At 38.2% G+C, this 16,948-nt stretch overlaps 1 protein-coding gene across 1 annotated transcript in view; it reads left to right on the top strand.

The window, feature by feature from the left end:
* The window catches only part of GRID2 (glutamate ionotropic receptor delta type subunit 2), a 766,470-nt gene that overhangs the window by 616,032 nt on the left and 133,490 nt on the right, over nt 1-16,948 (top strand). The window contains 2 exon segments of the mRNA XM_009273536.1: nt 2,620-2,817; nt 9,800-10,112. Of these exon segments, the coding sequence (XP_009271811.1) occupies nt 2,620-2,817; nt 9,800-10,112 (511 nt within the window).

The raw sequence follows: 16,948 nt of genomic DNA on the forward strand, positions 1-16,948 counted from the left end.
TCAAGGATGTTGACAATCATTTTAACATCAATATTGTAGGGATGTATTTCTCTTTCCATAGGAGCTCCCATAACACCCTCCCAGTGTACAAAAAGACAACTGGTATAGTTTCAGCTTGCAGCATTTATAGGGGGAAAAAAGTTTTGTCCTCTTTCAATGCTGTCTGAGAAATGTAAACAATTACAAAAACCCCATAGCAATAGATTTGTTTTGATTTGGGAATATGATTAAATATTTTGCTGCTCCAGGCTTCAATAGAAATTGGGAAGTGTTAGTTGCTTTGCACAAAGCTATGTGAATATTTATATTTCATTAAATTTAAATGTATAGCACACTGGACATGAGGGGTTTTTTTAAATCTCTCAGCAGCAAACAATATTACATAGCTTAACAAAAGACTGAAATCAGTTGTCACAAACTGCATTTTAAACAATGTTTTAAATCAGTACAATTAGCAATTGCTTTTTAACTAACTGAATAAAAATTCAGTTTATGAGGAACTATTTTCTAGTAACTTAGAAGTGATAAAAATAAATCCTTTCTAATATGAAAATTATCAACTTCTAAAACACCCTTTGTACATACAAATCTTTAGAATTTTGTGCATAATGTGCTTAGATTGATAAATTACAATATTTATTTTTTTGTGGAAACATTTTTTTCCAGCAGTTTTGAGTCTATATGTAGGGAATCTCTCATCCAAGTGATCAGCAAAGCTGAACTCACTCTGTGTTTTCATTTAGGAGAGGCTTTCATCAACTTAGTCTCAATTCCTTCAATGTTCTTGGAACCCAGGCGCTGGAGAAATACTTTAAAAATTCTCTTGCACCTGCTGTCCTCCATTTTTATTCCATTTGGCTGATCTTGGAAAATTTGGAAGAAAGAAATTCTATCTGACAGTTGGGAAATAATAACTTGAGACAGTCAACCCTTCTGCTTTTTTTTTCCTGGTAGTTTTTCATTTGGTTGGGTTTGGGTTTTGTTTTGGTTTTGGGGGTTTGGGTTTTTCTTCTGGATTTCCTGCAGTCAGAAAAGAACGTCATGACAGTGCAGTCTGGTTGCATCCTTGCTTCTTTGGCAGCATCCTCAGCATGTGACTAGCCTCATGAATGTTACTCAAGCATTTACAAATTATGCTTTCTTATTCCGAGAACATCCTGCCTGCGATTCAGTGATACCTGTTCATATAGAGTGACATACTATAAACTAAAAATATTTAGTGAAGTATTAGTGAAAATTTTGTGAAAAGCGCCTTGGCTTCAAAGTTGTTGACAGAGATGAGTAGTAGAATAGTAAAGAAAAAAATTGTTTTAAACCCCCAAAAAATCATTTACACACCAACAAAAATGCCTCTGGAGATACAATTAAAGTTTGGGCCACAAATATTAAGGAAAATCAATTCTGTTTTCTTCTGTATGGTTGTCAGTGATGCAGACTGCGAGGAAGTGGTCAGAAAGTGGTTTCATGTGCTTGTCATGGCCAAGCCATGATAAGCCAGAACTAACTTTCTGCACCTCAGAATAGATGTTTCTGATAAACTCATACTAAATTACAGCACGATGTAAAGAATTAAAAGGAAGAAATGTAACATATTTCCAAAAAAATACCCAAGGGTTACAGTGCCTTCATGCTTTTTTGCTCTACTTAAGTAGATCAGACAGACGTTCTCAGAGAAAATAACGAACAAGCATAAGTGATATCCGTCTATGGCAAATATATTTTTTGTGCTCAGAAATACGATCTCCTTTTTGTGTTTCATTATAAAAAGATGTGAAGGAGAATGTCTAGAAATAAAATACTCAACAGGAAGAATAATAGAGAGGTGAAAAAAGAAATTAAAGTTAGCAAAAAAATCATCTCTTTCTGAGAATATTATTAGAAATATTAATTAAAAAATGGAGAAAACAATTACAGATCTTGGGGAGAAGGAAAAGAAAAACCTATCGTTTGGAAATCTTACCAACCAGTTCCAACTTTCAGTATCTATTTCCATCCTTTATTATGGACATCTTTTTGATGAATATTCACCGATTGTTCTTATAGACAAACTTCAGTCCCGTAATTGATTCTCCCTGAACTAACCAAATGGATGCTCTTTGGATAGAACTATTTAAAGTCAACCAGCTTATATTCAGATTCAGATTACAGTAGAAGGACAAGAGAAATGCATGTTTCTGCAGTACGACCTATTTTGCCATGTTTTGCGTTCCTTATAGCATGAATTAGTAGTTGCGTTTGTCAGATACAGTGTTTCCCCAGCCAGTGGAAACTGGCAGCGCTGTAGAATCCTCTGTGTTTATGGACAGACACACGAGTGCGTGTCTGCCCTGCCGAGCATAAGTGCGGACAGAAGGCATTGCTGAAAAGCGTTTCAGTTGTAACGTTACAACAGAAGATTTAGTTCTGAAATACATAGTAGAGAAGAAAATTTCTCTGTTGAAGTAAATACATAACGAAATAACATTTTGCAGAATGCAAGAGGCACCACTAACAATGTGTTGTAGGAAAGCTTTGTATAAATGGTATTTAAATAGTTCCTCCTTTATTTTAAAAAAAAACAGCCCCCAAATGTGGCATGTAATTGCTTTACTAACAGTTGCCTCCTTTGTTTTCTATTAGGAAGAGCCCTTTGTCATGGTGTCTGAAAATGTTCTGGGAAAACCGAAGAAGTATCAGGGCTTCTCAATAGATGTGTTGGAAGCCTTGGCCACTTACCTCGGCTTTAAATACGAAATTTATGTTGCACCAGATCACAAATATGGGAGTCCTCAGGATGATGGGTCATGGAACGGACTGATAGGAGAACTGGTATTTAAGGTAAGGTTATTAATAACTTACTAAACAAGATCATGTGATAAAGCTAAATAATACATGGTATACTATGTTTGCATCAGCCAGTAACCTTTTTTAATGAATCAGTGATAGCACTTTGTTCATTGCCTGTGTCGCCAGCATTTGATAGTATGCCCGGTTGCATTGGGCGGTAAAGAAACAGCTAGAAATAGTGCTTGCTGGTAACTGTTTAAGAAGCAGGGCAATCTCTTTTTTCCAACCAAAGTACAGCAGTATGAAATCTGAATACAGTCAAATAATGGGATGCATAGCATCCTAATTAATTTGGCAAGAACTGACACAAATGAATTGAAGAGGCTGTTCAAAAGAGGAAAAACTGGTGTTGCAGTAATTAAGTGATACATTACATAAATAATGTATAGCACTTAGAAAAATGTTGGTGTGATGAATACATGAAGTATATAATCAACAGAAAATGTTTTATTGATATATAATAACACTTACATTATGTTGATGTATGAATCAAGAGTAGTATATTCTCTAATCTGTAATTAATAAACCATTTAGTCTACTTAATTTTACATTAAATGTTCAATATTGTATCATAAATAAATTAAACCAAATAAATGTGCCACATTTTTCTTTTTTTCCCCTACTATTTACATCTTGTCTGTTTGCAGTTTCTCCCACTGAGAAAGACAGGGCTATGCAGACTCTATTCTGTTGATGTCTCATTTGTGCTGTGAACGTATATATTTTATTTGCTCTTAATTAACCTGTAGAGGCAGCTTTTACAGCTATAAAGAGCTACATTTGCTGTTTTTCCTTAAATAACTGCAGTAGATATTAATGTAAATAACTTACTGATTGTTTATGGAAGTACTTTTCCAAATCTGCAGGTGGAATTTAATTGATAATCACAGCAAAGAATAAGGAGCAATGTGGTTAGATATAGAACCTAATCATTAAATACTTCAGTTAAAAGTTAGCAAAATGCTGGAAAATAAGTCTTGCAGTAAAGGAAAAAAAGGAAAAAAAACCCCCAAAAATGGAAAACGATCCTCATGGGAAAAAAACCCTAGTGATAGGTTTAACCTATTCTGCTTTCCTGAGCAGTAGGAAGCCTGTTGGAATGGAAAACAGCCACACATGCCGTACCCGTGGCATGGGTAATAGTAATTAGTAATAAACTTCCTTTGCCATCTCCCTATGCCCTTATGAAGCTGGAAGATGGAATGCTGTGATCATAGATGGTAAGCTGGAGCCACTTAAAAAGGTGTATTTTCCTCCATCTTCTAAACTTTGACAGCTAAAAATCCCTCGTCTAATTATGAGACATAACACCGCAATGGCCTATTGATTTATTTTTATCATTTTTTCGGCTCCTTAAATCTGATGTTATACTATACCCTACTCTCTACAGTACTCAGCAAAGGACTCGGCAGGCCACTACATGCCACAGGCTGGAGGGGTCTTAGTCCTAGATGGCTCTGGAGATGGAAGTGGGCCTGGAACATTTTTTATTTGTTTAAAATGAATGATTTGTAAGGCAGAACTCGTAACAACTGAAATCAAATGGTCCACTGAAAAATATGTATAGCATACTTGTCCCCTTAGTAGGCAGGGACTCATATAACTCCTAATAACACCCTTAAGGTAGTAACCGCCTAGATCTGTAAATAGATATCATGAGTGGAACAGATTTACCAGTCTGTTACAATTTTGCTGTAAATGAGTCTTAATGGGTATGAAATCTTTCTGTACAGTTAGAAAGTATGAAGAGTTAATGGAACTGCATTTAGAATTCAAAAAACGTGTTTTCCAAATATTATGGCAGTGTATAATTTTTTATCTTCCTTACCCCTTATATAATTGACAGTGAAGTTTCACTGTGTCCCTCTCTCCCATTCTCTGTCCCTCTTAAGGCAAAAGAGAACCTCTGGGCAAGCAGCCAGTGTGTATCTACCCCTTACCAAGTGCAAGCTGTTCTTGAAAGGCTGCTTTCTTTTTTACGGTGAACTGAGTTCTGCTCCCAGAACTCAAATATCTATCTGCTTGGCAACTTTGTAAGGGGAAGCAAAGGAGTACAGAATAGTTTTAAATTAAAGGTCTAACCTGTTTCAAACAGAGTGTTTCCTTGTTTTCCCCAGCAAGTCTTACATGATAGTCTGGCCAACATATGGAGGAAATCCAGAAACAGGGAGTGCTCTTTGCCTGTTGGTGCATGAGCCAGAAATGAGTGGGGAACAATGTATTTCTGCAAAAGACAAGTCCCACTCAAGGGTAATGGAAAATAGCTGCCTTCTCTTTTTGAGTGCATCTCATTGAGAAGGATGTCTGTGGCCGCTACAGATGATGTGCCATATGAAATGGCAGTTGCTGTAGCAAGCACATAATTTCTGTGTTCAAGATCAACATATGCTGTTTGCATTAACCTGATTCAGTGTGCCGCAGGCTCTGGTGCAGGTCCTGGTATCAGTGAGGCAGCCTCGGGCTGCTCCCGTTTGCAGCAGCTCTGCTTGGACTGCAGTTCAGGGCAGAAGCCCTGCGGTGCCAAGTACATGCCCTAGGTCCACAGCTGGCCTCGCAGACGTGAGATTATGCCAAGTTCACCCTGTTCCAGCTTTGAAGACAAGGTCCCTGTTGGCTGCTAAAATAGGAGCTGGAATCAGAAGATCAAAGCAACTGGTCTTCAATTTGAATTTGGAAACTGATTCAAGCCTCCCCTTCTTCGATTGTCAAGACCTAGGTACACCCTTGCTCTATACACCTTCTCCTGTCAAAATAAACTGAATGTAACCATGCTATGGAAAGCTTTCTGTTTGCTGAGCACCTGAACCAGAAGGTCTACAGAGGATAAATGCTCTTTGAGAGAGGCACGTGGTGCTCTTGTCCCTCTCCTGTCAAATGACCGGGGCTTTCAGTGCATCCCACAGAGATTCAGCTCACAAACATGATTAGTTCAGAGAGCAGCAGCTTTCTGTGGAGAGGCTAAAACCATCTCAGGGGAGCAGCGCTTTACTGCAAATCTTTCTCGTGCTGTTAGTTATCTGTGTCTTTTCACAGTGCTTCCTTTAGTTGTCCTCAAGTCCACATTACCAGAGGGATGAGCCTGTGTGACAGGCAAGAGAGAGTGGCTCGTGCCACTTCTCGGAGAGGACAGTAGGCTTTCCAGCATGGCTCTGGACTTCCTGGTGATATTCACATCCATCAACCATTATTTCCCACATCTCACCATGCTACCTTGATTGCTAGGATTTTTTTCCAATGAGGAGCCATCAGGAAGCAAATAGAATAGGGAAAACTGTCTGATTCCACTGAGGTCCATCAGAAAAGGAAAACTAAATACATGCCTAAACATTTCTAAGAGAAACTGTAAGCCAAGTAAAAGCCTCTTATAAGGCTCTTTTTTTAATGCACCTTCCTAAGGGGAGTAGCATAGGAAGGAAGCATACTGGGAGGACAAATTGAGAAGAAAAAATAATAGCTGAGTAAAAGGAGAATTATTTGGATGTATGTGTGTTAACTTGAGCAAAAATGTCTCTGTGATTAATTTTTGCATGTCCATATTAATAACTGCGTAACATGTGGGACTGTGGTTTATTGCTTCCAGCATTCGTTGAAACTTGATTTAACATTGAAAATGGATAAAATGAAAGGCCTCACAGGAGCAATTTAAAGTAGACTCATTTATTTTTCCTGTTCTTGATCATGAACCTCAGGAATCATCATAAGATTGCTTTCTATGTGTATGAGATGTGCTTGCTTAAGCAATAGCATAGGGGCATTTCAGGTATTTCTAGGCTTTGCTGATGAGCGAGCTGGTTCTGTGACACCAGTAACAATGCTATCAGACCCACTTGGTCATTTATTTTGGATTTTCTGATTCTGGTAATGTTGCTCTACAATGACCTCAGGAGAACTGCTGTTAATGAATATAAATTCTTAAGCAGGTCACGTAAAGAAAAATAATGCCCTCTGCTGTTTTTTCCAGTTAGTTAGCTTCAGGAGTCATAGTTTCATTCATCAGAAATGTGTTAAACAGACATCTAAGATGCTGATAGTTGGTTGATTTTGGCACTGCGAAAACTTTGTGAGTGGAGAGTTTTACATGTTTATAATTCAGATTGGCAACTTTACATCTAAATATTGACATAATTGCATGCATTTGCCTTTCTATCTAGAAGCACTAAGTGAACCTTGACTTCAGACTGATGTCTTCTCTGATCCAATCTGACATGTTAATGACAAGCATTTAATTTTTTTCATCTTCCAATTTTGATACAAGTTGGCCAAATCTATATGTAATTAAGAATGCTCGCCATCAGTAGATCAACTATTAAGTTAAGCCTAAGCTTGGTTTTGTGCTAAACAGGTAGTTTTCCAGTAAATTGGTGTTTATGATTCAATTTAGTAAGTTAAGAATATGAGTTGTCAAATTTCAGTGTAACCTTTTTTTTTTTTTTTAAACAGCTAAACACAGGAGTAGTGAGAGGTCAGGACTTATCTCTCTCCTTTCTATTTTTCACTTTACTACCACTATTTAATCACAAAACATAATTATATCACAATTGCTGCTGCAGTATGACAAAAGAAATGCAACATTTCCACTAGGACAACATTGTTCCTCTGTCATAGCTGACTGATAACCAGAGTGGAACCATAACGCTGGGGCATTTGGAGAGACTGCTCCCCAAAGATGTAAAATGGAAGCAGTATTTCCACAAATACCACAGACTATGCTTTTTCATGCAATGCCCTTCAATGTATTTCATAGAGAAATATGTTTCTCTTTTAAAAAAGGGGAAAAAAACACAAAAAATTCTATTAGTCATTCAGTCGTATGGTAATCTATTATTTGGTAGAAGTATCTTTACTTATTTGTATTGCTTTTCAGTGGAGAATCTTTAAACATCTTACAAATACAACTTGAATTAGCACCTCACAATAATCTAGTGTGGTAGGGAAGTATTTTAGTAACACGCTGATAATTAGTAACACAGCTAAAGTTAAACAGCAGGGGCTAGGTCTAGGACTTTTTTTCTATGTGTCCTCCTTTAACCCTGAATTCCTATTTCACTTTTTGATATACATTCAGGAAAAAAAACCAAAACAACCCTTATTCATTAAATATAACCATATTTTCCTGTTTGACAACTATTGGTATAGAGCATTGGATTTTATATTTGGAAATTATTTTAAAAATACATTTATATTCACAGTTGTGGGAAACAGTTCAAATGATGACTGCTTTGCAGCTTGCTCACTGGAGTTAGGACTTAACCATTAGCAGATACTTTGAATCACTCGAGTCACTTGTTGACCAGAAGTTTGATAATCAGAGGATAGAGACTCAGATGATCTGAATGTTTCCATGGACAATTCTGATGAAATTTTTACTTGGATTACTGACTGAGTTTGCTGCTGCCCGTGGGCAAAGGGCAGTTAACATCACTCACAAAAAATTGTTAGGAAGGGACGTGAAGTGAATTCATGAAGCCATGCTTTCAGCTGTGCACATCAAAACAGCTTCACTTAAGGCGCTAGAGAATCTAAACCACAAATTAAAGCTGAAGCTCTAATTCATGGCTTTTAAGCAAATCAATATTTTCAAACACTTTTTTTGTCCAAATCATCAGCCTCCAGCTATCTTCTGCCACTTTCTCAAGCCAGTGAACAGTTAATATAAAGTTAAAGTAACACCATTTAAACCGAAGTCTTAAGTGCACTGTGATTAAAAGTATGTTTGTACCATGGGCTGCAGAGTGTTTTGAACGTAGTATTAAAAGAGCCCAGATGATTTGCAAATTTGATTCTAATCAGTTTCAGCTGCCACACCTTCCCACTTAATATTTCACATCACATTTCTAAGGAGCTAGTAATCTCTGCTTTCTTCGGGCAAGAAGAAAGAAATTCAAGAGAGTTAATAAAATTTGACATAGTACTGAGACTTTCAAGCCTTTGTGCTCTCCTCATCCCCTTCCAAAGGATCACACGCTGCTTTAGGCAGAACAGAAAGGGATTAAATCAAACTAGTAGCAGCTTAAAGTGTTTTAAGTACTCTTTTTTCATATTAAAATATCTAGAATTTATAGTCTTTTTTTCAGTATTTGGGCTTTTTTAAATGGTGTTACCGTGTCTGCTTTAAATACCCTTTCTTGTTTTCACTGCAGTTCTAATTGTACTTGTGAAAAGTAAAATAGCACCTGCTGTAGTTGTGCCTGGTGTCTCTGGAGACCTAATACCCAGACATGCTGCGAAATACAATGATTAGAGCAAGGAAAGTTATTCATCCTCTTCTCATCTGAAATGGGTTCTTTAAATTACAAAAAATGTAAATGGCACAAAGCAAGTCCAAGGTAGCTGCAGGACAGATTGGCTTAGAGAGGAATTGCTTAGCAGGACGATATAGAGGAATAAATAGCGGAGGAACTGTGTGGAATATCTGCTTTTCTGCACTTCAGACTCTGCAGCCGAAATTGATGTTTTCCAGAATTTCAAGTGCCCGAAAATCCCAGGCTATATGAGATACCCTTTATCGTGCGGTAGCCCTTTGTCATGATCATCATGTCATCAAAATGTTGGATATCATGTGACTCTGTCAGGCAACTAATTTCCTCTGATTGGAAATGCTATACACAAGGTCTGCCTTTTGCCACAATGACAATGGTGGCTTCAGTAAACCAGGCTGATAAAAACGACCAGAAGGAGATTTATTCCAGCCATTATCTGTATTTGAAGTATTTTGATTCCTTGGAAAATAACAATGTGGAGAGATAATGTGCTCAAGTCCACAAAGTGAGGTTTGCTTGCAGAAACTAAGACACGTGGTACAGCTATTCTGTTCAAGCCTTAGTCACATTTCTGTGTTCACATGTATGATGCTTAAGACATTGGCCTTGGCATCTGCTTCTCCATAAGTTTAGCTGCTATAAATCACAGAGGAACGAAGATCTTTTCTGTAGCTCCTACTTATGCATGTTGTTCTCTCTCCCTCTTTCCTCAGAGAGCTGATATAGGGATCTCTGCCTTAACCATCACCCCCGACAGGGAAAACGTGGTGGACTTCACAACGCGTTACATGGACTACTCAGTGGGCGTGCTGCTTCGAAAGGCAGAGAAGACAGTGGACATGTTTGCCTGCTTGGCGCCATTTGACCTCTCCCTGTGGGCATGCATAGCTGGCACTGTGCTGTTAGTAGGGCTACTGGTCTACCTCTTGAACTGGCTCAACCCCCCGCGCCTTCAGATGGGATCCATGACCTCCACAACCCTCTACAACTCCATGTGGTTTGTGTACGGATCCTTTGTGCAACAAGGTAAGAGACAGAAGGAGACTCTGCCTCTGAGAGAAAACCTGTATGTCCTCCCCATTGCTATAGAGACCTTCCTCTTCCCTGCATCCCTCCCACAGCCCACAAGGGACTGGGAGCACTGGAAAGCCTTGTGCTATAAGGTTTCTAAGACATTTGGCTGCCCAGTGTGGGAACCATGAGAAGTTCAGAGCACTATATGCTAGCTTGTTTTGATTTGTAGTTGTCTAATTAGAGAAAGATAATTTTTCTCTGGGAAAAAAAAAAGTATTTCTCATCATCTGCTGGAGAATTATTCATCGTTAATGTGAGTGCTGTGTTCTTATGCAGTCAGACAGAAAATGTTGGGATTTAGCTTTTGAACTAAGTTTAGATTAGCTGCCAGTGCTAAATGGTCTTATTGTATCTGATATTCTTTCCTCCTTCTTCTGATTTATCTCAATTTTCCTATATAATTTTTAGACTCAACCTTCTCTGGCCTTCCTGGATGCTCTCAATCCCTTCTAGCATCTGGTGTAGCCCAACCTATTCCCCAATTCTGTTTATATTCCCAAGTCCTTCACAATCTCCCTCTTCCGGCAGAGCTTTAACCATGCATCCTAAAGGCATCAGGGACTACAGATCTTGGCTTGGTATATACTACTTAAAATTCTGGTCTACAAATTAGGGTTGTAATGCAAAGTGGAATCAGAAAATACAGCTTCATATGAGAACAAAGATTTTGATAATAACAGTTGACAGCAAAACAGAAGGAATACCTTCTGGCATATCCATGTAATTGCTCGTCAGTAACTACTGGCACTGCAGGTACACCTATTTGTAATTGCACAGAGCATCTGCTCTACAAAGAGCCATGGCCACTGCAGCCTCAAAACTCCCAGATAGTTTTTTGGATTTTAACCATGAATTTGGATGGAACGCTGTAGGTAAAAGCATCATAATTATGTAACACCGGCAACATGTAATTTGGAAATTACGTTATTCCCCGTTAGAAACAATCAGATTACATCCATACAAGCTAAAGGTATGCATGAAAATCAAGCATGAAACTCCTAGAAGGGAAAAAAGCTAAATTAACACCACCATCCAAAAAAGAAGAAAAGCTGAAGTTGACAATTTCCACAAGAGGTATGATTTTAAACACGTCAACCTAGAGACTTTATTTTTAAAATTATCGTTTGCATTGAGCAGTGATGGCCAGATGACGAAAGCTGAAGATACTGTTTCATGGTTGTGTTTTTTTTTAAAGAAAACAGAGCATCTGCTCTACAAAGAGCCATGGCCACTGCAGCCTCAAAACTCCCAGATAGTTTTTTGGATTTTAACCATGAATTTGGATGGAACGCTGTAGGTAAAAGCATCATAATTATGTAACACCGGCAACATGTAATTTGGAAATTACGTTATTCCCCGTTAGAAACAATCAGATTACATCCATACAAGCTAAAGGTATGCATGAAAATCAAGCATGAAACTCCTAGAAGGGAAAAAAGCTAAATTAACACCACCATCCAAAAAAGAAGAAAAGCTGAAGTTGACAATTTCCACAAGAGGTATGATTTTAAACACGTCAACCTAGAGACTTTATTTTTAAAATTATCGTTTGCATTGAGCAGTGATGGCCAGATGACGAAAGCTGAAGATACTGTTTCATGGTTGGGATTTTTTTTAAAGAAAACCAAAGACTTCAGAGCCAGCTGAGAGCTACAAAAGTTTTTTGAATGTATGTGGGTGGGTTTATAAAGTTTTATTTCTGTCCAAAATATTCCGAGTGTAACTGTTCAGGGAATCCAACTGTGAGAGAGCAGTTGGTCCGTTACAGAACTAGACTCATTACATCTGTCTGCTTGTTAGGTTAAAACCAGTGAATTAGTTTCCTTACTGCATGAATGTGAGTAATTTTACATAGGTTTATTGCTTGGTATTAGCCTTAGCATCCCTGCTGTACTCCCAGCATCATTAGTGCCGAAAAGCTTTATAGGAGACTGCCCAGCAAAGGTTTAAAGGAGGCAAAGTTAGTTTAATCACACACTTCAATCTCATGAATTATTATCTGAATTGTTTGCCTTATGTCTGTCCAAGTAAGCCTGTGTTGCCCCGTGTCCCGAAGTTTCCTAAGTCATAGGTCCAGAGTAGTAGCCTGCAAGGGAGCTCTTCAATGGATGCTCAGTTAGCTTACAAAGAAAAGGTTTTTCTGACCAGTCAGTAAAAATGAGTGCTTGAGGAGGGCTTAGAGGGAAGCCTTGACTTAAGCATGAAGATGAGGAAGAAATTAGATGAAAAGAAGTGGGACCAGATGACAAAAAGCAGAATTTACTGGAAAAAGCAAAGGAATTTGCTCAAGGAGATCTGCATCTACTCCCCAAGGTAAGAGGGTCATAAGGTGCAACTCAATATTAGTAAAACCTGCTGGTGGGACACAGCAGCTGGGAGCACCAAAACTGTTGTGGGATTTCAGAAAAAGAAATTCACAGAACTTGGAAAGTGAGAGGCATTTATTTGCAGGGAGACAGATCTTGCCACCCTACCAAGTGAATTTTCAGCACAACTCTATCCACTAGAATAATATAAAATGTTCACTTGGTTCCTACTGAGTGAGGGGAAGCTATAGATACATCTCTCCTTCAAACAACAAGAGGACAGTCCTTAATTTGCTAGAAGGAAAAATGACACAAATTTAATAGGGTTGATACCAAAATACATGAAACTTACAGAACAATTTAAACATAAAGACTCAGAAGACCTCAGAAATCCAGCGCAAAAGAGTAAGAGATCCATTTATAATGTCAGCCTGTATTTCACATTCAATTTGAATATAACAAAAACTATATTAGCTGAAGCGTTATTGTTTACTAACCCTTGTGAATACAGACAAAGGAAAGTAATTTCCATTGACAGGCTAACTGGCTATTGTGGTAATTTTGCTTCTGTTTTCACTCATCAGCTCTTCATTCAGCAGAAAAACTCTGCAGGTTTTATTTGTTTTGGAATAGCAAATCGGTTGCTATTAATTGTGATTGGCGTATCTTAAGTGTGGTAGCATGGGACATTTCAAATACTGCCACGTTCACTTAAGAAGTCTTTCAGCTGCTGATTTAAAACATGACAAGGTACTCATTTCTGTTATCAAAACATACAGCCAAAGATGCTTTTATATCCTGCACTGAGAGAAACAAAGCAGCATGAACCAGGGATTGTTGGTGCTTTGATAGTGCTGGATTCTTTGTCTGGGGCTAGTGAGTGCGTTCTGGCGTCGTCTTCTCTTTCTTTCCTCTAGCTAGAGGAAAGATTTGCAAGCACACAGGCTGGCTCCAGACCTGTCACAGCTCTGAAGACGAAGAGGCCTTTGGTGCAAAAATACAAGCTGCTCTTTAAGGGAACTCATAACCTATTGTGATTGAAACAGAAAGAACTTCTTTTGCTTGTTTCTTCAGAAATAGTTAAAAACTCTGCAGATTTTAGCAGGTGGCTTCAGTCTGCTGTGTCACTTCGTATGTTCTTTCAGCCTTGACTCTGATGTTCTGATCAAATTCTATTAACAAGTTTTAACCTTTTGCAATTTTTGAAACATCACAGAAAAATACTGTGTCATTGTCTGTAGGCTAGAGTCAGCACAGATCATTCCAATAGTTTTTAAGGCAGGTCTATGATTATTGTCATACTCAGTAGCAAAATTTAAGTATTTTTAATTGTTTCCTTAAAAGTAGACTGAAACTTAGTGTCACTGCTTCTTATATCATTTAAACTTAGGTCTTGAACTTGGCTTTCAATTTCTTTTTTCCCCATGTTGGAGTGACCAGTCTAGGTACCATTTTGAGACTCTCATAATATAGAAGTATATTTTCTCTTAGTTGCCCTTTTAATTTTACGTTCATTCATTACAGAGATCAGTGTGTATGTATTTATATATGTTACTTTTGTAATTTTAAGATACATGCGATTTTTGATTAGAAGAGACAATTCTGAGGATAGAGCTGCAATGTAACTGGGGGGGCTCAATTAATATAAAAGTGTATAAACTGCAAGGTGGGTTTTTTTTATTCTGTACTTAAGCCCTTCATTTAAACAAAAAGTGATGGCCAGTGCATCGAAATGCCTTGTCTTACTACCCGATATACCCACTGAATCTGCAATATACTGTGACCACTAAGAAGGCAGAGACTTTTTGGTGATCTTGGCCATGCAGTGCTGTGGATTATATTAAAAACAAATGCTTCTGACTCTGAACTACTCATCCAGGCATGAGATTCTGTAACGCACATCTGTTACGTCTGAGCTGTTTATTTACGTCTAAAGATGAAGCAAATTCGTGGATTCAGCCTGTGGAGGATTTCAGTTCTGCTGAAATTTAGCATCTTGGCTTCTGAATTCATTCTTTTCCACTTGCTCATCTTAGAAAACTAAGTGGCAAAAGCCCTGTATTTTGCTTCTTTTCAAAATTAGCTTTTGCCAGTTGGACAGAAAATGGTGTTAAGATTTCCTTTTCAGTGGGTTTCCTCTCTCCCTCCCTCCATATTTCCCCTTGGCTTCTCAATCCACTCCTCACAGGTTTTGCTCTCTGCCTACCTTACACTGCAGCTGGTGGTCACCATTGCTGTAGCTTTCTTCTTGGGTATCACTCATGACCCCACTGGTCCTGCTGCTCCTGCTCTTCCCCATTGACTTGGCTCTTCCCCAGGCCTCTATTATTATATATTCAACAAAGCTCAACAAAGAGAAGTGCAAAGTCCTACCCCTGGGGAGGAACAACCCCATGCACCAGTGCATTCTGGGGGTCACCCAGCTGACTGAGCACTGGCACAGGTTGCCTGGGGAGGTTGTGGAGTCTCTATCCTTGGAGATATTCAGAAGTCATCTGGACATGGTCCTAGGCAACTGGCTTTAGGTGGCCCTGCTTGGAGGCCAGTCTTTGCTCAACTTTTGTGCTATTCTGTACAACCGCATTTTTCTTTCTCTTCAGCCCTGATATTGTTGCTATTCCCTCAAATTTTGCCCTCATTAGAACATGCCAGTGTTGGAAACCTGCCATATGAACAGGGACCAAAGAACTGTCTCAGAGAGGATATTGGGTTTACTAAAAACTTTACTAAAAACTTCATCGAGATTAAGTGAATCAACTCACTGCAACGGCATAATGTCTATTTATACTTGCTGAGAACTTAGTTTAATCTCCTGAAGGTTTTCTATTAGCTTCCTACTACTTTATGGGCTCTTGCTATGAAATACTCTAGAGAGCACTCTGCTCTCACTATTACTGGAGAAACCCAATGATTTAAGAAACAGAAGTTCAGGATTTAGAGTTATTCCCAACCCTTTTTGTATAATAGATCGTTTTTTGAGACAGGTGAAATGCTGCATAATTTTTACCAAGAACTTGCAGAGGTATGTTCTAGAGGATTTTATTTTGAGAGCAGTCTCTCAAATTTTGCTTCAGAATACAGTGATAAGTTTACTCAGTTTGATAGAATTCAACTGAGTGTAGACAAAATAATGAAATTATATAGAAAATGACAATGTTTTGTGTTTAATATAAAAGACACAATAGAAAGACTTTGTCTCTCTTATCCCACTCTGTTCATTTTTCTTTGAATTTTTCTGTAAGAGGAGGTATTTCTGAACTGGGCTGGCAGGATTTTAGATTACGCAGGTAAAGATGCAAAGCTCTGTTTCACTTGGAAATGTCTGTAAGAAAGAGAACCAGGCAGATGATTTTATTTTTTTTTTTTTTTTTTTGATATAACAGGAAATATCTTTAAAATGGCTGAATCATTCAAGATTTATTCACTTCTCAGTGATTGCAACAAAACAAACATTCATTATGGTTTTATAAATAGGGTTTGACCATAGGATAACGGGTGCTTAAAGTATTACCCGCAAAAGTATTATTTTCTTCAGAGATCTTAATACTCTTGCTTAACCTAGCAAAGTTATGAAATGAATGATGTGAAAGCATCACTGGTAGGCCATTTTTTTATCCCCTTATGTTTTAGTTAGTTTAAAATGCTGGTCACAACTGGAGGTGTTGATTGGTCATCAGTGGTGTCAGTAATGGCCAATTATGTTCATAATGCCCAGTAAATGAGCAAATATTACTGTTTGCCTTATTTAAATTACATTTCATAAGAGCAATAAAATAGACTCCAAGCCTTGGCACTTCTAAGTCATTATAATACTTCTCGGATGGTTAAAGCTGCTCAGACTTCTCAGTCTTGTTCCTTGTATTACCACCCAAGGCGTGATATAATCCTCCTGAAATGCACTGCCTGGAGCGTGCTGTTGCTTAATAAATTACTCCATCTTGCTTATCTCACTCTCGGCATATCCCAGCAGCAGGAAACCATTATGCTGTAACAACGTATTTTCCTAGTGATATTTTCTCTTAATTAACTGTACACCAATCTCTATGTATTTAATATTCAGGGGAACATTCTAAAAGCATTTGGAAAAAAATGTGTTAGAAATCAATTCTATCTTCACATGCAATATTTAGTGGTGAAACCTAATTATTTTTTAAGTTTAGTAAATCAAAAAAGATCCAGTATAAAGGCTTTAGGACTAAGACCTAGTTCCGAACTTGGACTCTGCATCTGATCTGCTGGCTGTCCATAGAAATTTCATTTAATATCTTGTATATTAGGAACCCAGGTCAGCAGGAGAGCGCCTAAAGAGCAACAAAAAGGACCCCCAGCCAGTAAGACAGCTTCATCGGGGGCCCAACTTAAATGCCTCTATGCAAACACACGTGGCATGGGGAATAAACAAGAGGAGTTAGAGATGTGCGCACACCTGCAGGGCTACGACCGTATTGGCATGACGGAGACGTGGTGGGATGGCTCCTATGA

This window comes from Aptenodytes forsteri, unplaced genomic scaffold (genome assembly GCF_000699145.1).
Source record: "Aptenodytes forsteri isolate BGI_AS27 unplaced genomic scaffold, ASM69914v1 Scaffold93, whole genome shotgun sequence".
NCBI classification, from domain to species: Eukaryota; Metazoa; Chordata; class Aves; order Sphenisciformes; family Spheniscidae; genus Aptenodytes; species Aptenodytes forsteri.